Source organism: Salvelinus fontinalis, chromosome 1 (assembly GCF_029448725.1).
Source record: "Salvelinus fontinalis isolate EN_2023a chromosome 1, ASM2944872v1, whole genome shotgun sequence".
In the NCBI taxonomy this organism is placed as follows: Eukaryota; Metazoa; Chordata; class Actinopteri; order Salmoniformes; family Salmonidae; genus Salvelinus; species Salvelinus fontinalis.
Window position 1 is genome coordinate 29,485,295 of NC_074665.1, and position 22,886 is coordinate 29,508,180.

Here is a 22,886-nt window from a genome sequence, read left to right on the forward strand (position 1 = left end):
TAACCCAAAACTCCACGCCTGACCGCACACCTCAACACACAACTCTTCTCTTGTCTTCCCCCATGCCCCTGCTGTTAGAATTATGAGCGCTTGCAGAGCGACTATGTGAAAGATGACCACGACAGGGAGTTCTCGGTCACTGACCTCTCGGTGCAAATGTTCACAGTGCCCTCCCTGGTGAGTACAGGCTGCACGGGTCGGGGTGACGTGAGTGAGTATCACCCGAGATGGGACGCATGCTGAGAACCACAAGGATTTTTAGACTGTTAATTGATGTCACGTCCATAGAGTGAAAGGATGGCCGTCTTAACCACGAGTGTGTCATCTTCATTATGTTCAGAATATCTCCGTTCTCATCGTTGATTCCTTGAAAAGGGTGTTGCATGCCAAACTGATGTTTTAGATGTTTCTTAAGTAAAACAACATTATGCTGCTAGGATCCCATTTCATGTGTTTATCGCAATAACTGTTTATAGAAATGAATCTGTTTAAAGATTTGTGATCACCCTAGCAAAGTATGCTATTCCAGTTGTATGCTGTAGTGTAGTGTAGTTTTAAAGGGATACTGCGAGATTCTACTTACCCGGAGTCGGATAAACTCGTGGATACAGTTTTTTATTTTTTTTTATATATATCTCTGTGTGCGGTACAGTATGAAGGATGTTAGCGGTAGTTTTACGAGCCAATGCTAACTAGCGTTAGCGCAATGACTGGAAGTCTACAGGTGTGGTAGCATAACCGGTAACTTCCTGCGTACTGCACGGGGTGACATAAAAACGGTATCCACGACTGGGTAAATTGGGCTGAAATGCCAGAATATCGCAATATCCCTTTTTAAGTCTGTAGTATATCATCATATTTTTACATAGATTTGCCTAGATTGTGTTTAGGGGTGATGTGACTCCGGAATGTCCTTCTACTTGAGGTCTAACCCTCACCCCCGACTCCAGGCGCGGATGCTGATCACCGAGGAGAACCTGATGACCACCATAATCAGGACCTTTGTGGACCACCTGCGCCACCGCGACCTGCAGGGCCGCTTTCAGTTTGAGCGCTACACCGCCCAGCAGGCTTTCAAGTTCCGCCGCGTCCAGAGCCTCATCGGAGACCTCAAGTAAGATGACTGTGCAAACACTGGGCTGTGTGTGTAGATTAGTTCAGTAAATGTTGTACAGAGCCAGTGTGTTGTAAACAATGTTGTTGCTGTGTGTGTGTGTGTGTGCGCAGGTACGTCCTCATCAGTCGGCCCACAGAGTGGAGTGACCAACTCAGGGAGAAGTTCCTGGAGGGTCTGGACACCTTCCTGGAGCTGCTCAAGTGCATGCAGGTTAGAACTAGTCACCGTTAGTGGTGGGAGACTGGGGGTCCGTAACCCCTCTGGGCTTGATTGAGACTATACGGGTCTATGCAACAGAGTGACGATGTGTCTATGTGCATCTCGTAGTCTAAAGGTGCTTCCTCTGTCTCCCCTGATTCACCTACACTGCCCTAAAAAATAAGATTTGGTGAAAGAAATAGGATGGTAGACTAGCCTTCAGTAGAACTTGCTTCCACCTGTCCAGTTCTTTCACATCGGAGAAGAACGAGGGATTTAGATCAGAGGAATGCATTTCAGACTCCTATGTTCCTCCCCATGTCTGGTTCATTTTGGGGGTGGTGTTTAGCAGCGTCTGTGCTTTCTGTCTCTCCCTCATCAGGGAATGGACCCGGTTGTGAGGCAGGTGGGCCAGCACATAGAGATGGAGCCTGAGTGGGAGGCAGCCTTCACCCTGCAGATGAAGCTCACACACATCATCTCCATGATACAGGAGTGGTGCGCTACAGATGTGAGTGACTTGACATATACATGAACACACACACACACACACTCTCTCACAAACTCTCTATTGGTCACTCACAAACATGCACCTGCCTTTTCTCACCTGTGGTTCCTACAGTTTTTCTTCTTCCTGCGTGTGTACAGGAGCGTGTGCTGATTGAAGCCTATAAGAAGTGCCTGACAGCCCTTACACACTGCCACAGTGGCTTCGCCGACGGGGAGCAGCCCATCACACTGAGCATGTGTGGACATTCTGTGGACACCATCCGCTACTGTGTCTCTCAGGAGAAAGTCAGCATCCACCTGCCTGTGTCCCGCTTACTTGCAGGTCGGACACTAGCGCACAGCAGAATGACAGACCGCTGATGCTTTGGCTATTATGATATTGACGGAGATTCTACCCTTTGTTAATATGGTCACTGCTTTTTCTCTTTAGGTCTCCACGTTCTCCTCAGTAAGATGGAGGTGGCCTACAGATTCCCTGAACAGCTTCCGCTGGTAAGTAGGGCTGTCACGGTGACCGTATTACCGGCGGTCACGAGGTCACGACCGCAGTCAAATTCCACGTGGCTCATTAGTCACGGTAATTAGGCTTCTCCAAGCTCCGCTGCTGTTGATGGTCATTGGTAGCCTACCAAATGTGCTACTTGTCTGGTACTTTGCACTCTATTGTCCCTCGAATCACCCCGACATCAATGCAAATGTCATTGAACATTTGATTCAAACACTTCATGAGAGCCCATGAGCTCATGTTGCGCAACATTTCTAATAGCTATGCAGTTGCGTGAGAAAACAGTGATGTCCTCCATTAAAAAGAGGATCCCAATCAGCTTTCTATAGGCTAGGCTTACTATATTTATTTATTTCTCAACGTTCTTAATATTAACCACATTGCTTCTCGTTACAACAGGAGTATAGCCTACCTGGCTGGAGTGAAAATGCATGATAATGGTCCACATCAAAACGAATTTCACACATATACTAAATAATATATATATTATTAATATATACTATTATTTAGTATATCTAAAGGCAAGATTTAAATCAAGAATAGTCTGATTGGTGACAATATTACCATTTCACTTTTTCATGCCTTTTTTTTTGCGACTTTTTCTAATCATAGTCGCACACGTCATGTAGCTTAGCCCATAGGCCTATATTATCTGATAAGGTTTGTATCACAACTAAAGTTGCCAATGAACTTCTTTAAAATGAAGGACATTAAGCAACCGGTGTAGAGTCTAACTGGCATACATAGGTGGCGTGGGAGTTTTTCAAGTTTGGGTAAGAGAACCATTACTGTGAAAAGGCACCTTTTTTAATAAAGCATTACATGCATGATTGCATTTGCGGTCACTTTTGAGAATGCTGCCCCCCCCCCCCCCCCCCCCCCGCGAATTGTTTGCATGTTGTAACATTATAGCCAATTGCCGTGTGCGCATTGCTGCGCTATTAATGTGAAGAAATAGTTTATCAACATTTGAACCTAAACGTTCTGATCTGTTGCATCAGCCTCATTGCTTTTAAAAGTATTTTTTTTAATGTTAGTGGTTATCTGTCGCATCCCAGACTATGTTTTGGAGTATTTATTTCCTGCACAGAAGGACAAGTTGACCAATAGAATAGGTCAACTTTTGTACTATGGGGTATAGTAGAATGTCATGGGTTTGTGCTTTTGCTGTTCGTTAGGCCTGCTCATCTTGTTGGCTGACATTAAATGTGTACAGTTCTTCCAACATCTTCAATATAAGCGCCTCGGAATTTGATAAGGACACGCGCAGTTGCGTCCCCGACGTGTCTGTCTTCACTTGTAGCCTGTGAGAAAGACCCGTGATGCCTGCAGGACCCGATCACTTGACAGGCATTGGCTAATAAGAATTGAGATACAGTATCTGAGAGAGACATGTGAGTGCGAAGGGGCTTCGGCGCACAGTGGGCAGAGGGGAATTATAATTATTATATTCAGCCCAAGGGCACAACGGCCGCAAAAAGCATGGATTTTTTTTAGGGCTCGCTGTGGCCACAAAGGGGATGCCGCCGAGGAATTATCAAGTGCATGTGAAAATGTGAATGAGAGACTGAACAAACGTGTGCTGCCTGCACAACAAAAAACGAAGCAGGGCTCCTGTCTTTTCATGCGATTTTAATTTAAAAAAATCCCAGCTCATCATTAGTCTCATCATGCAGCCTTAAAATGTATTAAAATCAAAACATATAGCCCAACGTTTGTAGAACAACCTAAAGTTACATAAATACCGCTAAATGAAGCATATAGGAGGACCTGTTTCTTTGTTAACCGCTCAACACAGAATAGCCGCATGTGCACACTCCCTCATCTCTTGGAACTAATATCCTTTCTGTTTTATTCAGCTATGTTCAATTGTATTCTTCCTACTACAAAATAATGCCACTGAATTCTATGCAAATCTTGTCTGCTAAATTAACTAGTGTAGCCCACAGCCATATGGCATAGCCGGATCAGAGTCTAACTTAAGGACAACTCCGAGCATGCTATTCTGTTCTTCTGAAATAGACTACATTTTCTTCATATCATGCTTCCTTAGACCTGTCTAAAATAAATAATGGATTTATTGTGAAGGTGTAGGCTATATTACATGAATTAATTAGACTTTGGAACATCTACGTTTTTAAAAAGATCTGCATCAGTGGCTTGTAGTCTATGCGTGGAAGCCAGGAGATGCTAAATGTGTTTGTCAATTACCGTGAGACCGGCAGTTAATTTGCTTGACAATCACCAGCTGACACATTTTCATCACTGCCACAGCCCTACTGGTAAGCATGTAGGAGTTGTCTCTGTGTTTTTGTAGCAAAACGTGTGTCTTTTCCAATAAATGTATCTCATTGTCTACAGAGTGAACTCAGCCCCCCCATGCTAATAGAACACCCCCTTCGCTGCCTGGTCCTCTGTGCCCAAGTGCACGCTGGGATGTGGAGGAGAAACGGCTTCTCATTGGTCAACCAGGTAAAATTTCCCCTTCCATCACTATAATACCTTTTTTCTTTTCCCTCTGCGCTGTGTATCAGAACACTAACACTTGTGTGTGTTGTTGTTCTTGTGGCATTTATAATGAAGGTCGTTCATAGTGTACTCTGGTTGCAGATCTACTACTACCACAATGTCAAGTGCAGAGTGGAGATGTTTGACAAGGACCTCAATATGCTGCAGGTCAGTTTTTATTTTTATTTTGTTGTTTCAGCTGACAACTTAATGACGCTAACGTTAAGCAACGCGCTTCGGGCTTTAACGAGAGCGCGCGCGCGTCTGTCGCCGTTCTCTCCAGGCCGGCGCTTCCATGATGGATCCCAACCACTTCCTGATGATAGTCCTGAGCCGCTTCGAGCTCTATCACATCTTCAGCTCCGCCGACTGCAGGAAGAGATACAACCGGGAGACCGCCAACAAGGTCTGCTCTCTCGCTGACAATGACAACTTAGATTAGGCTTTATGCTTTTGCTCATCTCGGACTGACCTGACTCCCTGTGCCTCTGTCAGGACGTGGTCCAGCAGAACAACACCCTAACGGAGGAGATGCTGCACCTCGTCATGATGGTTGTGGGTGAGTGCTACGCTACTGTTCACTAGGACTTGTTTTGTTTCAGCGTACATTGTACTCTGAGCGTCTGTTTGACTGGTTTCCTTATGTTATTGACTTTAAAAAAAAAAACATTTAAGTGGGTAAATGGTTGGGGTTTGGCTACAGTACCTGACGGGTATGTGCGTTTTCAGGTGAGCGTTTTGAAGCTGGTATCGGCCAGGTGGAAGGCTGTGACGAGATCAAGCGGGAGATCCTTCACCAGCTTTGTATTAGACCCATGGCCCACAGCGAGCTGGTCAAAGCCCTGCCTGAGAACGTAAGGCATTTCACTCGCGTTCTCTCTCTGCCTCTCCCTCCCTCCCTGTCTCACCACACCTAGATCAGGCTGACTTCCCTACTGCAGTTTCCACTTGGAATATCTCAACGAGTTATAGCCAACAATATTTAACTAGTTACAAAAGCTGTCGTGGCATCTGCTTAGACGGCTCCTATTTCCCATGATCTACACAACATCTGGACTTTTGGGTGTGACGTTTTTCTCTGCAAGTGGATTAATAGTGTATCTATTTGACTAGCCTGACACCTAGTGGCGAATCTAGGCAGTGCAGGACAGGTGAAGTCAAAAGCTAGTCATCTCGGACGGTTAACCCAGAACTAAAATGTTGCGTGATTTGGTCAGATATGTTTACGTAGTCTGTCCACATGAGATGAAGCTTGGCCAAATGACCGCTAGGAACGAGGCTATACTCAAGCCAACCTGTATGTGTCTGACACTTTATCCTTTAGGAGAACAAGGAGACTGGTATGGAGAGAGTGATCGACTGTGTTGCGTCGTTTAAGTAAGTAGCTTTCGTCAGTCGTTCTGATGTTACATTAAGTTTCAACTGACCACTTCCTGACCACCCAGGTTGTTTACGTAAAATAGTTCCTGTTTACTTCGCTAAATGAAGATCTGACAATTGGATACGCCCGTTGTGTCCAGTTGTGTGACATGTTGATCACACATGCCCTCTGCCCACAGGAAGCCTGGCGTGACAGGCAGAGGGCTGTATGAGCTCAGGCCAGAGTGTGCCAAGCAGTTCAACCTCTACTTCCACCACTACTCCCGGGCCGACCAGTCCAAGGCAGAGGAAGCCCAGAGAAAGCTGAAGAGACAGAACGGAGAGGACACAGGTAGAGAGTCTCAACGAGAAACACTTGCTTCATCTCTGTGGTGATTGGTCGTGGTATACAAGAACCTCTTGGAAGTTAGTATTAAATGGAATTGATTAGAAGTGATTGTTGCAGACATTGTGGTGATTGCTTGTGGTATTTCAGCTGTCTATCGAGTGCTGTTTTGCTCTAAATGTATACACTGAGCGTACAAAACATTAGGAACACCTGCTCTTTCCATGACTGACCAGGTGAATCCAGGTGAAAGCTATGATCTGTTATTGATGTCACCTGTTAAATCCACTTCAGTCAATGTAGATGGAGGGGAGGAGACGGGTTAAAGAAGGATTTTTAAGCCTTGAGACATGGGTTGTGTACCTGAGCCGTTCAGAGGGTGAACAAAATATTTAGGTGTATTTGAATGGGGTATGGTAGTAGGTGCCAGGCGCACCGGTTTGTGTCAAGAACTGCTACGCTGATTTTCATGCTCAACAGTTTCCCATGTGTGTCAAGAATGGTCCACCACCCAAAGGACATCAGCCAACTTGACACAACTGTGGGAAGCATTGCAGTCAACCAGCATCCCCGCGGAACGCTTTCGACACCTTGTAGAGTCCATGACCCGGCTAATTGAGGCTGTACCGAAGGCAAAATGATTGGGTGAAACTCAATATTAGGAAGGTGTTCTTAATATTTTGTCCACTCGGTTTAAATCTGTGTTGTAGCCCTCCCTCCTCCGGTGCTGCCCCCGTTCTGCCCGCTGTTTGCCAGCCTGGTGAACATTCTGCAGTGTGACGTACTGCTGGGCATGCTGGGAGCCGTGCTCCAGTGGGCCGTGGAGCCCAGCGCAGGACACTGGTCTGAGTCCATGCTGCAGAGGGTGAGAGAGACCAGGACCACGCTGTGTGTGTGTGTGTGTGTGTGTTCTATGTTTATTCGCCCGGACCATTCGAGGTATCGCTGTACATAACTGTGTCTGTCCGTCTCCAGGTGCTCCACCTAATAGGCATGGCTTTACTGGAGGAACGGCAGCAGTTAGAGAACAGTAGTGAGGACAACGACGTCTACTTCAACTTCACCCTCAAAATGTCCCGTAAGTCTCTCTCTCTCTCTCTCTTAGCCTGGGTACCAATCTGAGTTGTCATTCCACTCCTTGTCATGCTAAACACGACGTGGAGTACAAGGAGTGGATTGTTAGCCTGAAGTCCAGAACCTGTTTTGCTAACTTTCTCTCCCGCTGTGAAACTGAAAAAGGAGAATACCTGCACACTGTTTGAACGGCCCAGATTATTGTAGTTTTCTTTTGTTTAAATGGCAAGGTTTTGTCATTTCCACTACTTTCCAACTAGTGTATATACCGCTGTGTGTGTGTGTGTGTCCTAGGTCCAGGGGAAGCCCCCAGTAACACAGCCAGTGTCCTGGCCCTCCTGGAGAACCTACAGAACGCCCCTCACCTGGAGGTCCACAAGGACATGATCCGTTGGCTCCTCAAGGTAGGTCACCGTTATTACAACCTCCACCACCAATACAACTCTCACAGTTGGAGTGACCACATTTTTAAATACCCAAATGCGGGACAACGGGCTGATTTTTGCGGGACAGTGTAGCCTATACATGAATAATCCCCCCCCCCCCCCCCCCCACAGTCAGTCTTCTTCCCGCTGGACCGAGCGAGCGAATTAAAGCGCATGTTGCCTTCTCTTTTGCCTTGCGCAAAATTTGGTGATGCATAAATAAGACCGCTTGTTTGACCAAGAAAACATTTCTGGTTGGTCTCACATTCCGTAAACAGTTTGGAAGGGAGACTTAAAAAAACGGTTTTAAAGTGAAGTAGCAGCAAATCTGTTGAATGAGCAACTAATGAGCATGGAGGGCCTTACACGTTTGACGAAATAACCTTATCTTTCAGTCTAATACGGCTATTTCCTTATTTTTGTAGCTCTTCGTTAGACGCACACTTTTTGTAAGTAGTTAACCGGCCTCTCCAAGTTTAGCTGGAATTTAGCCCGAAAGGATTTGACAAATGTGACTGGCTGACGATATGACATTGTGATATTCTGAGCAGCGCAATAGGCCATCTCAATAACGATTGGAGAAGTGTTTAACATCACCAGTACCACATCCTTATCGAATATCTTGTCAGAAGTGCAAGTGACTGCGAAAGAGACGGGTTGGAATGTCTATTCTCATCAAATGAATAGGAAATCTCACTGAAATACAGTACATTTAAAAAAAAAATGTATTGATAAAATCCGAGACGTGATTGTTTGGTTGTCACAAAGGGTCAAAATTCGGGACTGTCCCGCGCAATCGGGGATATGTGGTCACCCTACGACATCTCATCCAAGGGTGACATCTATTTGAGTTGGTACAATATTGTACATGCCATGGCCACCAGGAGGCAGCATAGGACAGCATGCAACCAGTGGTTCTCATGACTAATACATATCTACGCTGACTTCCAATATCAGAATACAAAGATTTATTATTAGAATATTTTTCCCCCCCCCCACCCTGTTTGCCGTGGTAACGTTATTGTGTCCCTGTGCAGACGGAGGCCGGCATTAAGACGCTGCGGGAGCGCAGCGCTTCCACTTCCACGGTGACCGCCAGCGGGAGCCGCGGTCAGGAAGAGGTGGGTCGAGCACATCCTACGAGGAGCCATTTTTGGTTTCTCCGTGAATTTGAAAAGCGAAAAGTGTGTACGGACACATCTGCGTCTCCCCTCTTTCAGACAGCGTGCGACAAGGACAAGGCGGAGAGGAAGAGGAAGGCGGAGATGGCCCGCCTGCGCAGGGAGAAGGTCATGGCCCAGATGTCGGAGATGCAGAGGCACTTTATCAACGAGAACAAGGAGCTGTTCCAGCAGAGTCTAGAGGAGCTGGATGCTTCCACCTCTACCTCACTGGAGCACAGGTACCGTTTTTAAACTCTATCCCCCACCACACACACACTTTTATTTCACCACCCAAATCCCCACCGTCGGCTTATAAAGTTTGTCTCTCACCCCTCCTACAGCCCCACGTCGTCAGACGCAGCCCTGGCGTGTGTGGGCCCCAGGCGGTCACGTCCCAGGGAGAAGAGGCAGGTTGTTACGTGCATCCTGTGCCAGGAGGAGCAGGAGATCCGGGCTGACGGCAAGGCCATGGTGCTGGCTGCCTTCGTCCAGCGCTCCACCGTCATGTCCAAGAACCGCAAGAGACCACCGCACGACCCCAGTGAGTGGAAGAGAGAATGGAGGGCTTTAAGGTCGCAGATGGGTCGAAGTTGCCCTTAGGTACAGATCTAGGATCAGCTTCCCCTCCTCCAAATTGTTACTTTAACGATTTTAAGATCAGTGTCAGCGGGCGTCTTCAACCTACATCCCTTCCATGGTCTTGTCTATTTTTGCGTTTTTGTCTGTGAATGATATACTAGCATTGCTTGACTTTTTGGTGTGTTTTCCAGAGCGCTACGACCCTCTCTTCATGCACCCTGACCTGTCGTTCGGCACGCACACAGGCAGCTGTGGCCACATCATGCACTCTCACTGTTGGCAGAGGTGAGCCAGGCTCCGGGTTCTACAACACACTGGTAGTAGAGGCCTTCACGGGTCCAGAAAGTTGGCCCTGTTCCACAATGGACAGGGGCGTTGCCATCCGGACCCGATATGCATAAGTAAAACATTTGGACCTGTTTCAAATGGACCCAAGGATAACTAGACCCGTTCCGTATATCGGGTCTGGATCCAGATGAGGTATATGAGTGAGAAAAGCAGCAGAAAAGTAAAAGGAAGCTAGTTTATTAACCAGAGCTGATAAAGTGCGAGAGAGAGAGGAGGTAGAGGTGACACGCTAGTAGCAGCCTTGGTCTTTGTAGCCTATCTTTCTCCTTTAACTTTTAATTCTGTCATTTTCATTCACTTTTCCACTGGCTAGATATCTCCTAACTTTTGCCCCACATGGAGGCTCTATAACTGTAGCCTATTGCCTCTTTGATGACTTATTATTGGCTAACAGGCTACACACACCACTCTCTTGAAAAGCAAAGAGCGTCAGCATAAATGATACATTTTCTCTGGAAAAACTTTGGCCAGTAGTTTTCGTGTGTGTACAGGTACTTCGAGGCGGTGCAGGCCAAGGAGCAGCGGCGTCAGCAGCGACTGCGTGTCCACACCAGCTACGATGTGGGGAACGGGGAGTTCCTGTGTCCGCTGTGCGAGTGCCTCAGCAACACCGTCATCCCCCTGCTCCCCCGAACTAAGGGCTCCAGCAGGTACCCAATCTGTCTCTCTCACATACACACGTTACTTTGAGGTGTGTCTCTCAAGTCATATTGTTTCCTCCCCTTTCCTCTATCTGTGCTGATCTGAAAAGGGATAGGTGAAAGCAGAAGGTCTATAGTAAATTCTCAATGGGAATTGTCTTTCCCCGTCCAATACCTTTTTTAGATTAGCACAGATGAAGGCGACGACGAGAGGAAGCCACTTAAGACTATTGAGATGCACCCTCGGTCAGGAAACCAAACCTTTTGACTGGTAGTGGGTACATGGCCACAGCAAACCCCAGACTGTTTAGTGGTTCTCACGAGATGAACCCCCTCTGGTCACTCGCTTCTCATTCCACCCCCCCCCCCCCCCCCCCCCCCCAGTTAAACCAGCGTAATCCCCTTGAGAGTTCTGATGTCACTGGTACCACACTCACCCGAGGTCAAGGCTCACTCTGAACTAAGGCTCGCTCAGTCGTTGGGCTCCCGAGTGGCGCAGCGGTCTAAGGCACTGCATCTTAGTGCTAGAGGCGTCACTATAGATTCTGGTTCGATTCCAGGCTGTATCAGAACCGGCCGTGATTGGGAGTCCCATAGGGCGCCACACAGTTGGCCCAGCATCGTCCGGGCCGGTGTAGGCCGTCATTGAAGAAAAGATGCCCAGGGTCCCTGCTCATCTGCGTGAACGTGCCTTAGGCATGCTACAGGGAGGCAGGGGGACTGCAGATGTGGCCAGGGCAATAAATAGCAATGTTCGTACTGTGAGACGCCTAAGACGGCGCTAAAGGGAGACAGGACGGACAGCTGATTGTCCTCGCAGTGGCAGACCACGTGTAACAACACCTGCACAGGATCGGTACATCCGAACATCACACATGCAGGACAGGTATAGGATGGCAACAACAACTGCCTGAGTTACACCAGGAATGCACCATCCCTCCATCAGTGCTCAGACTGTCTGCAATAGGCTGAGAGAGGCTGGACTGAGGGCTTGTAAGGCAACAACGTCGCCTATGCCCACCGTCGCTGGACCAGATAGGACTGGCAAAAAGTGCTCTTCACTGACGAGTCGCGGTTTTGTCTCACCGGAGTGATGGCCGATTTTGCGTTTATCGTCTTAGGAATGAGCGTTACACCGAGGCCTGTACTCTGGAGGGGGATCGATTTGGAGGTGTAGGGACTGTCATGGTCTGGGGGCAGTGTGTCACAGCATCATCGGACTGAGCTTGTTGTCGTTGCAGGCAATCTGAACGCTGTGAGTTGCAGGGAAGACATCCTCCTACTCTTCCTGCAGGCTCATCCTGACATGACCCTCCAGCATGACAATGCCACCAGCCATACTGCTCGTTCTGTGTGTGATTTCGTGCAAGACTGTCAGTGTTCTGCCATGGCCAGCGAAGAGCCCGCATCTCAATCCCATTGAGCACGTCTGGAACCTGTTGGATCGGAGGGTGAGGGCCATTCCCCCCAGAAATTCCGGGAACTTGCAGGTGACTTGTTGGAAGAGTGGAGTAACATCTCACAGCAAGAACTGGCAAATCTGGTACAGTCCATGAGGAGGAGATTCACTGCAGTACTTGATGCAGCTGGTGGCCACACCAGATACTGACTGTTACTTTTGATTTTGACCCCCTCTCCCCCCCTTTGTTCAGGGACACATTATTCCATTTCTGTTAGTCACATGTCTGTGGAACTTGTTCAGTTTGTCTCAGTTGTTGAATCTTGTTATGGTCATACAAATATTTACACATGTTTGCTGAAAATAAACACAGTTGACAGTGAGAGGACGTTTCTTTTTTTGCTGAGTTATATACACTGCTCAAAAATAAAGGGAACACTTAAACAACACAATGTAACTCCAAGTCAATCACACTTCTGTGAAATCAAACTGTCCACTTAGGAAGCAACACTGATTGACAATAAATGTCACATGCTCTTGTGCAAATGGAATAGACAAAAGGTGGAAATTATAGGCAATTAGCAAGACACCCCCAAAAAAGGAGTGATTCTGCAGGTGGTGACCACAGACCACTTTTCAGTTCCTATGCTTCCTGGCTGATGTTTTGGTCACTTTTGAATGCTGGCGGTGCTCTCACTCTAGTGGTAGCATGAGACGGAGTCTACAACCCACACAAGTGGCTCAGGTAGTGCAGTTCATCCAGGATGGCACATCAATGCGAGCTGTGGCAAAAAGGTTTGCTGTGTCTGTCAGCGTAGTGTCCAGAGCATGGAGGCGCTACCAGGAGACAGGCCAGTACATCAGGAGACGTGGAGGAGGCCGTAGGAGGGCAGCAACCCAGCAGCAGGACCGCTACCTCCGCCTTTGTGCAAGGAGGTGCACTGCCAGAGCCCTGCAAAATGACCTCCAGCAGGCCACAAATGTGCATGTGTCACCTCCACAACCGCAGAGGTCCTTCAGACCGTTTCACGAAGAGAGGGCTGAGAAAAGGGCTCAAAGATTGAAAGACCAGGGAAGAAGCTAGCAAACGTATGTTTTGGGTCTTTTTATATATTTCCGGTCAGTATTGTAAAAGAAAATGTGTACCTGCTAAAATGGATGGATATCAATCAATCGGAACGGCTTTGATTCACCTATACCAACAGCCTTGTTTATTTAGCATGTCAATTGAAGAAGGGTCAGCCCGTATTCATATGCTGTCCATAAGTGTATTAATGAGTAGGTCAATGCCTTGTCTCGTCCACTGACAGTCTCCTTCTCTCCAGTTGTGAGCAGCCTGGCCTGGGTCAGTGGCTGAAGACCAGCGGTCAGCAGATAAAGGCCATGCACTCTGCCCACAGGAAACTCCAGCCCGTCAGTGAGTATTGGAACGCAGAACATTGTGTTAACCTGTCTAGGACACACGTTCCGCTAGCGGAACCCCTCGACAACATTCCGCTGAAAAGGCAGCGCGGGAAATTCAAAAGTATTTTTTGGAAATATGTAACTTTCACACATTAACACGTCCAATACAGCAAATGAAAGATAAACATCTTGTTAATCTACCCATCGTGTCCGATTTTAAAAAATATATATATATAAAAAATAATAAATAAATAATAAAATACAATGCTTTTCAGCGAAAACACAACATATGCTTATGTTAGATCACCGCCAAGTCCAAAAAACACACAGCCATTTTCCCAGCCAAAGATAGGAGTCACAAAAAGCAGAAATAGAGATAAAATTAATCACAAACTTTTGATGATCTTCATCAGATGACACTCATATGACATCATGTTACACAATACATGTATGTTTTGTTCGAAAATGTGCATATTTATATCCAAAAATCTGTTTACATTGGCGCCATTTGTTCAGAAATGCCTCCAAAATATCCAGAGAAATTGCAGAGAGCCACATCAAATAACAGAAATACTCATCATAAACTTTGATAAAACATACATGCTTTACATAGAATTAAAGATACACCTGTTCTTAATGCAACCGCTGTGTAAGATTTCAAAAAACTTTACGGAAAAAGCAAACCATGCAATAATCTGAGACGGCACTCAGATAGAAACAACATTTATCCGCTATGTTGGAGTCAACAGAAATACGAATTTACATCATAAATATTCCCTTACCTTTGATCTTCATCAGAATGCACTCCCAGGAATCCTAGTTCCACAGTAAATTGTTGTTTTGTTCGATAATGTCCATTTATTTTTGTCCAAGTAGCTACTTTTGTTAGCACGTTTAGTACACATATCCAAACGCTTGCGCAGGTCCAGGCGAACTTCGGACGAAAACTTCAAAAAGTTATATTACAGGTCGAATAAACTTGTCAAACTAAGTAGAGAATCAATCTTTAGGATGTTGTTATCATAAATATTCAAAAACGTTCCAACCGGAGAATTCCTTTGTGTCTATAGAAGTAATGGAACGCAAGTCGATATCATGTGGAATGCGCGTGACCAGGACCTGGCACTCTGCCAGACCACTGACTCAAACAGCTCCCATCCGGCTCAACATCGCAGTAGAAGCTTCATTCAATGTTCTACAGACTGTTGACATCTAGTGGAAGGTGTAGGAAGTGCACACAGATCCATATCCCACAGGGATTTCAATAGGCGATGAGTTGAAAATCGATCAGCCTCAGAATTTCCACTTCCTGTTTGGATTTCTTCTCAGGTTTTTGCCTGCCATATGAGTTCTGTTATACTCATAGATATCATTCAAACAGTTTTAGCAACTTCAGAGTGTATTATATCCAATAGTAATAATAATATGCATATATTATCATCTGGGACAGAGTAGGAGGCAGTTCACTCTGGGCACGCTATTCATCCAAGTGAAAATGCTGCCCCCTATCCCTAAAGTTAAAGGCACCCACATGTTCCTGTCGTCCGACAAATGTCCGATGTCATTGTTACGCAGAGGTCCCATTTACACCGGCGTAGAGAGGAAATTGTGATCGATAACACTACTGTGTCTATGCGTTCAAGTTACGTCACTAAGGTGTGTGTGTGTGTGTGTGTGTGTGTGTGTGCAGGTACTGTTGAAGAGACAGTGGAAGAAGAGTGCCCTGCCCCTGAGGTTTTCACTGTGAACTACATTCCCACGTACGTGACCGTGACCCCTGAGGGAACAGGAGAGAAAGACAGGACATTTTGAAGTCTTGAGATGAGTTACCACGTTGACTTGCCCGTGCCTTTTTTTACCCTCTTCAGGAATCCCTACTCCAGCACCATAAAAGAGATGCTGACCACTTTTGGGACAGCGACCTACAAAGTTGGCCTTAAGGTGCACCCCAACGAGCAGGACCCTCGCGTCCCCATCATGTGCTGGGGCAGCTGTGCCTACACCATCCAGTCCATAGGTGAGAACCCCGCACACACACACACACACACACACACGTTTGTTTTACTATTCTTATGGGGACCAAACCAATTGATTCCCATTCAAAATCCTATTTTCCCTGAACCTAACCCCTAAGCCTAAAATAGCCGATTTCCTTGTGGGGACCAGCGAAATGGCCCCACTTGTATGGCTTTTTCTTTGTTTTACTATCCTTGAGGAATTCTGGTCCCCCACACGGATGGGAAAAACCCAAAAGCGCGCACACAGAGAGAACAAGATAATAATAGAATCAGAGCAACAAACCTAGTTTACAGTGACGATAAAACTCATATCAAAGGCATTCATGTGGGATTGAGTTATGTCTTCATTATTTAACGGGTAAATGAATGTTTCAACTGCTGCCAAATGGTCCACAATGTTCAAACACCGCTGGAGCGTAGACGCCCATTTTTAGAATGGATGTTTGTCTCAATGCCACGTTCAACTGACTTTTTCCCTTCTCCTTCCTTTTGCAGAGCGACTGTTGGTGGACGAGAAGAAGCCTTTATTTGGAAGTTTACCTTGCAGACAGGTAACACGTTCTTCCTTTTAATTCCAACCCGTCTTTGAGACAGTTCCACGTGTAGAGAGATCCGACGCCAGTGTCGAGTGTGTTTCTGTGTACAGGACGACTGCCTGAGCTCCCTGGCCAGGTTCGGCTCAGCGTGTTGGACCGCGGCCTGTCAGCCCACCGTGCAAGGCCACTTCATCCGACTGGTAGCAGGTAGGACAGAGACTTAACAGGGACCTGCGGGACCCAATCCATTTCGGATGGCCTATTCAGTGCCTGAAGCCACGTTCACTTTTTATGTGTAGAGGTGTTTCTTTTATTTACATTTTATTTGGGGGGGGGGGGGGGTTGAGGGTTTACAGTTTCATCGTTATAGTGATGGAGTGTGTATGTTTGTGTAGCTTTGATTCCAGACCCCCAGGTGGAGGCCTCTCCGTGTATCCTGGACGTGGACATGTTGCACCTGCTGGTGAGTCCCCCCCCGAACCCCCGACCTCATTCTCATCAACACACCAATAATACCATCAGCCACACAGGTATACATGACCAGTGGCATGTCGTCTCTCTGGGTTGCCAGATCAGGCGCAAAACCCATTGTTGACACTACCGTAAAACCTCAACACTAATCCCTGTGTCTCTCTCTCTCTCACACACTCTCAGGTAAGTGTGGTTCTGTCCTACGGGTCGGTCCACTCCCAGGACTCATCAGGGCTGAGCGTGGACGCTGTCCAGCTGCACCTCTTCCACCTCATCACTGTGGCTCACATGGTCCAAATACTGCTCACTTCTGGCCCAGGTAAGGAGAGAGCGAACCCAATACCTGTGAGAGTGTGTGCGTGCTTACCAGACCGTTGAAAAGTTGTCTAAACACCGGTTAAGATCTTACCTTCTGGATAGTTGGAAGAGAGGGTCATTGCCGTTCAACCACTGTCGTATGGCGTAGAGAAGGGAACAAACATGACATTCCGTGTGTCAACAGAGGAGGTGACCATGGAGCAGGAGAGCGGCGAGGCGGAGCGGGGGGAGGAGGAAGGCGCCTGCCGTCTCTACAACACCCTCAGAACACACGTGGGCAGGTGAGGTAACGCTGACCCTGTAGCCATGGAGAACTCCCCTGAAATACGCACTAGCCTGTCATAATCCACCAAGCAGCCGACTTTTCCCCGGCCTTCACACGTTGTGTTTAAACCATGCTGGGAGTGATTTTTATATTATGCGTGTGTGTGTGATGACAGTTCCCTACCTGAGGTGGGCTCTGGTTGGCACCTGTGGCGTTGTGTGAAGACTGGCATCCTGCCCTACCTGAGAGGCGCGGCGCTGTTCTTCCACCACCTCAACGGAGTTCCTGCACCCCCAGAGCTGCATGGTCAATACGACGCACCAACACACTCGCTCTCTTTTACTCTTTGAACACCTACGCGGTACCAAGGAGAGCCATGCGGGTGTTGATGTTCTCTCGGTGTGTGTGTGTGTGTTTCTCCTAGCTCTGTGTCCTGGTCAGTGGGAGGTGCTGTGCGGATACCTCAGTCTGCCCTCCAACCTGCTGCAGCTCTTCCACAGTCAACAGGAGCTACTGGAGCCTTTACTGCATGGGTAAGAGTCTCTCTCTCTCACACTCACCAGTAACCTGTCTTTTCTCCTCTTGTATCTTCTGATTGGTTCAGAAGTGCCAGCTACATGACTGAATGATGTAGTGCTCAGGTTTATTTGATCCTATTGCTCTCAACCAATGACGTCGTACAATATAAAAGTAAAAAGATGGGACCCAATTATATGGACAGTGCGTCATCAATAAGTCATAAACAACAAATCGGCACACCGCTAAATCAATAAATATGCATATCAAGTGTCTTTAGTGGCGATGGGGAGAGGGGGGAGGAGTAACACCTTTTGGAGTGAAGTTTGTCTTGCATTTTGTCCTCCTGTCCTGTAGGTGGTGCACTCACCCAGGTGTACAGCAGACCCTTCAGGGAGGTGGTGTTCTTGTGAGGTCAGTCCTGCTATTTTACTGTCTGACATGATGGGGGGGGGGGGGGGGTGTATTCTAATGAAGGCTGAAACATCAAGCTTTTTACCTTTGCTCGAATAAAAGGTGGCAGGTAGCTTAGCGGTTAAGAGCGTCGGACCAGTAACCGAAACGTTGCTAGTTTGAATCCCCAAACTGACTAGGTGAAACATCTGTCATTTGTGCACTTGACTTTTTGGGCTTGTAAGTCGGTCTGGATAACAGTGGTAAATTACTCAACTATAAAACATTGAGTTGGAATGGTGAGCAAGCGTTCAGCCTTTTCAATTATATTTATATGTTGGGTTGCGCCTCGACTCGCCACTTCTTTCCATTCCTGATATGAGAGGGGGGGGGACTCTGATTACTTAGGTTGGATATTGGTATAAATGATTGTGTGGTCCAGAGTGGTGTTAGAACAATACAGTTCAAGTCGTTGTTGATGCTGTTAAGAGCTCTAGGTGCTGACCAATCCTCCCTTTGTCCAGTTTTCCTCGGGAGTCCAACAGCCTGATTGACCTCCCGGATGACTACAGTGTCCTCATAAACCAAGCCTCCAGCTTCACGTGAGTACCCGAAGAACAACTGTCCATTGGTCATTCAAAAAGATGTCAGGACACAACACAGGCTTACAAAATGACAATCGGGAGCGATTGGATCTCATTGCGCTCCTCACTGTCCTATACAACAGGGTTTCCCCGAACTGGACCCCCCCACCCCTGGTGCACATGTTGGTTTTTGCCTTAGCACTACACAGCTGATTCAAATAACCAACTCATCAAGCTTTGATTATTTTAATCAGCTGTGTAGTGCTAGGGCAAAAACCAACAATTGCACCCGGGGGGGGGGGTTCCAGTTTGGGAAACCCTGCTATAGAAAATGTGAGTAAATATGTGTTTATGCCCTCCTCTCTCTCCCCCCAGGTGTCCTAAGTCGGGTGGGGATAAGTCCCGTGCGCCCACCCTGTGCCTGGTGTGTGGCTCCATGCTGTGTTCTCAGAGCTACTGCTGCCAGACAGAGCTGGAGGGAGAGGACGTGGGAGCCTGCACTGCTCACACCTTCGCCTGCGGAGCCGGAGTAGGCATCTTCCTCAGGTACAGACCCGACCTTGGGCGTGTGTGTGCCTTCGTTCATGAGTGTGCAAGTCTAATGCTTTCGCTTCTGTTGCAGAGTGAGAGAGAGCCAGGTTCTGTTCCTGGCTGGTAAAACTAAGGGCTGTTTCTACGCTCCTCCATACCTGGACGACTATGGAGAGACGGACCAGGGCCTAAGGTGAACGACACTGCACAATCACTCGTTACAGTAGAGTAGTGGTTCTCGAAATGGCTTCTCGAAAGGTCGGAACAAACACCTGCGCTCACTAGTCTCCCAGAACCAGCTTTGAGACCCATTGCTATACATGTTATTGGTCTGTGCTGAAAGATGCCTTAGTAGTGTCATTGCGGGTATTTTTTTTTTTTAAAGCAGTTTGTGTCTGTGTTTATCCAGGCGGGGGAACCCATTGCACCTGTGCCACGAGCGCTACCGCAAGATCCAGAAGCTGTGGCGCCAGCACAGTATCACCGAGGAGATAGGCCATGCCCAGGAAGCCAACCAAACCCTGGTTGGAATCGACTGGCAGCACCTGTGATGTCTTAGGTCACATTTACCGGAGTCAGACACACCCCTTCTCCAAACCGAAGGGGGGGGAGCACGGCACATGTGGGTGCGGAATGGTTGTCAAGGCAATGCAGCCTCACCTCTTTTGCTCTTCCATCCCGATTGGAGAAGGGGTGAGTGTCGCCCCCCCTCCCGTCTGAGAGTGGATGAATGCATGTAGGGTTTTCTCCTTTTTGTTTTTGCTGTTTCTCCCTGGAAAGAATGTTCCTCTATTTTCTTTGTAATTTAATATAAAAGAGTATATATATATATATATACACATTGCTCTCAAGCATATAGCCGATGCATCGGGCACCCATGGACTGGCTCGGGTGTAACATGAATACTCAAGAGTATAACTTCTTTATAGGAATGTTATTTAATTTCTGCCTATTCAAATACCATGAAATTATTTCTAAGGTAGATGGCTGACGTATTGGTTTATTTACAGTTGGATTTGCTTCGATGCTAAACATTTTGGACTAAGCACCAGGTTTTCCTTCTTGCTCTTGGTCAGCCAGTGACTGCTCATTTCAGAGTTTGGGACACAATCTCATCAGATAGGTGAGGTCCGATTGTGCCCCTTACCAGTATTGGGATCCATTCTATTTAAATTTCAACCAAAGAGCTGAAAAATCCTTATTGAAAATAAATGGTGCTTTCGATTTGGAATTTCAATTAACGTCCTGAAACGCACCCCATTAGTTACTTTCTCCAGTCTGATGGACACCCAAATACACAGTACTCAGAGAATACAAGCCAATGTAAGGAAGTGCGGTAACACACTGGTGTGAATGTTTGTGTTTCTGTGTTTTACTCCTGAGTGCCCGTGTTCTGGTTTGTAAATGTGTCCGGGTGTATGTTGGAGTGTGTTAAGTCTTTTTGCAGGTTTTGAATGTATCCACACTGTCAGTGCTTTTGTTTTTTTTAACACTATTTAAATGAACCCCTTAACCCACAGATATGAGCCTTTTAAGGCAAGGCTGTCCCTTCCTTTTTTTGCTAATGTGTGCGCGTGTGATTGGTTGTAGTCAATTTTATCTGATGTGCATTGATGGGGTTTGTTTTGTTTTGGTAATTGTTTTTGTATTGTACCTTTTTTTTTAAATGTTCAGAAGAAAAAAAATTCTTTGTGAGAAGAGAATGCAGAAACATATCCCTCGACTTGTTTTTTTTAAATATATGGACCAGTTCTTTTGCCTGACCCGACCTGGAACAAAACTCCATCTTAGTTATCATTTTTTTGGTCAGGTAAAAGTCTTAGCCCTCATAAGGTTGCCTCTGGACTGTACCATTTTTCCACAGCTACGGCTGGGTGGTCTGACGCATTGGGTCAAATATCGTCCTTAAGGCTTTGAAACAGAATAGATTAGTCCAGGCTCGCAAGGCACTTTAGAGGAACACACACACACACACACACACACACTGCTCTTTGATGCAGGTTCTCTCTGATGCTGGGACCTGAAGCTCTATATTCTTCATCCCATCACTCCGTTGGCATGTTTTCCTGGTAACCCCCCCCCCCACCCCATTCTTTGACACGCTCCCAATATCGAGGCGGTATTATTATCGTGTCAGACTTGTTAATATGTGAATTACTGTATAAATGAGTACATTGTACTATATTGTAAAAGAATACCAAAATAAATCAAAATGGAAAAGGAAGGCCTGAGTGTCTATTTGTTGGCTTTGGATTTGATACTAGATATGATGATACTTGTTTTTGCAATAGTGAATCGATTCAATGGCTTACGAATCTTGGAATCGTGGTATTTGGTTGTGTTCATTTAACAGTTAAATTACATGCAACGGCAAATATATTCTGACAGTAAATGCATTAATCAGGCAAAAAGGGTTCTTCCTGGCCCCAGTCTTTTGGGGGCTCTAAGTGAAATTCTGTAGGGGGGGGGGGCACCTATGAGGAAAACATTTTAATGGCCCCCCTCTTGACAGCTGCAGTTCTATAGTGTTTGCCATGGTGCATAGAGAACATTTAGCGGTTTTACAGGAAATGTCCTGCCATGACTTATGCCATGTTACTATATCTGAGAGTGACTAACAAAATCCATTCGCAATACATGTGACATGTATCGGGATATGATTTGTGTCATGAGGCCAATACCCAGCCTTATTACGAAGACCCTACTGGGATTAGTGTGTGAGAGACACCTATGTAATATCAATATCCCTATTGCTGTGAGAAGCACTTGTCCCAGATCGGTCAGGGCCTCCCAGCATGACCACCATGGAGACAGGCCAGGAGAATACGGTGGATTGTGCTGCGTTCAAGTGCTAGTCGGAACTAGGAAACTTGGATATTTCCCGACTTGCTTACTGGTCGTAGTTCTACACGTTCGACGAATCAGAAAGTCGAAGTGAGTTTCCTAGTTCCGACTAGCATCTGAACACGGCATTAGGCTCCCAAGGCCCAGCTGGAGAAAGAGCTGATGGTGTAATGAGAACACTTAACCGGTTAACCAGGTATACAACGAAGCTGAGGCTAAGGAAGTGTGCTCTTCGCGGATGAATCCCGGTTTCAACTGTACCGGGCAGATGGCAGACAGCTTCTTGATATGCAACACCTGTCAGGTAGATGGATCATCTTGGCAAAGGAGAAATGCCCACTAACAGGGATGTAAATAAAATTGGAGAGAGAAGCTTTTTGTACGTATAGAACATTTTTGTGGTCTTTTATTTCAGTTCATGAAGCCTGGGACCAAAACTTACATGTGTTATTTTTTTCAGTATACATTCCTATTCTTATGAAAAGGTAAATCATATGGTTTCCTTGGTTAATTTACATAGTGTGTGTATATATAAGATCAATGAAATGAACCCAATCTCGTTCATAGCCACTAGTCTGGGGATGAGATTAAAGGGTGACTGCACTTCCTGATTTAGCCTTGTTTTAGATTTGGTTCATTAAGAAATGCTAGTAGCCATGACTGTATTCAGACGTGAGTTGGTTTTGGGTGTGGTTCGATGTGGGTGTCTCTTGTTTGCAGGTGGGAAGGAGTTATTAGCCAATTAGCTTCAGCCAGCTGTGAATGTTGGTTTGACTTTGGGTAGTCTATCAATATTTTCATGTTGCACATCTTTTATTTAAATGCTCCGAATTG

General features: G+C 46.5%; 1 protein-coding gene across 5 annotated transcripts in view; it reads left to right on the forward strand.

The window, feature by feature from the left end:
• The window catches only part of LOC129852712 (E3 ubiquitin-protein ligase UBR2-like), a 40,629-nt gene extending 19,197 nt beyond the window's left edge, over positions 1 to 21,432 (forward strand). The window contains exons 11-46 of one of the 5 annotated variants that reach the window (XM_055918333.1): positions 79 to 177; positions 951 to 1,114; positions 1,228 to 1,327; positions 1,698 to 1,826; positions 1,964 to 2,147; positions 2,256 to 2,317; positions 4,692 to 4,802; positions 4,914 to 5,006; positions 5,122 to 5,244; positions 5,334 to 5,397; positions 5,568 to 5,692; positions 6,163 to 6,215; positions 6,398 to 6,549; positions 7,254 to 7,408; positions 7,519 to 7,621; positions 7,912 to 8,021; positions 9,080 to 9,163; positions 9,263 to 9,444; positions 9,547 to 9,746; positions 9,976 to 10,069; positions 10,624 to 10,782; positions 13,498 to 13,589; positions 15,267 to 15,336; positions 15,445 to 15,593; positions 16,090 to 16,145; positions 16,241 to 16,337; positions 16,526 to 16,593; positions 16,785 to 16,920; positions 17,104 to 17,200; positions 17,360 to 17,490; positions 17,609 to 17,717; positions 18,058 to 18,114; positions 18,618 to 18,695; positions 19,053 to 19,223; positions 19,300 to 19,401; positions 19,618 to 21,432. In XM_055918333.1, coding sequence (XP_055774308.1) covers positions 79 to 177; positions 951 to 1,114; positions 1,228 to 1,327; positions 1,698 to 1,826; positions 1,964 to 2,147; positions 2,256 to 2,317; positions 4,692 to 4,802; positions 4,914 to 5,006; positions 5,122 to 5,244; positions 5,334 to 5,397; positions 5,568 to 5,692; positions 6,163 to 6,215; positions 6,398 to 6,549; positions 7,254 to 7,408; positions 7,519 to 7,621; positions 7,912 to 8,021; positions 9,080 to 9,163; positions 9,263 to 9,444; positions 9,547 to 9,746; positions 9,976 to 10,069; positions 10,624 to 10,782; positions 13,498 to 13,589; positions 15,267 to 15,336; positions 15,445 to 15,593; positions 16,090 to 16,145; positions 16,241 to 16,337; positions 16,526 to 16,593; positions 16,785 to 16,920; positions 17,104 to 17,200; positions 17,360 to 17,490; positions 17,609 to 17,717; positions 18,058 to 18,114; positions 18,618 to 18,695; positions 19,053 to 19,223; positions 19,300 to 19,401; positions 19,618 to 19,759 — 4,101 coding nt within the window. In that variant the 3' untranslated portion in view covers positions 19,760 to 21,432. The other 4 variants (XM_055918352.1, XM_055918342.1, XM_055918363.1 and 1 more) reach the window with 4 other exon arrangements.
• Positions 21,433 to 22,886: the final 1,454 nt, after the last annotated feature.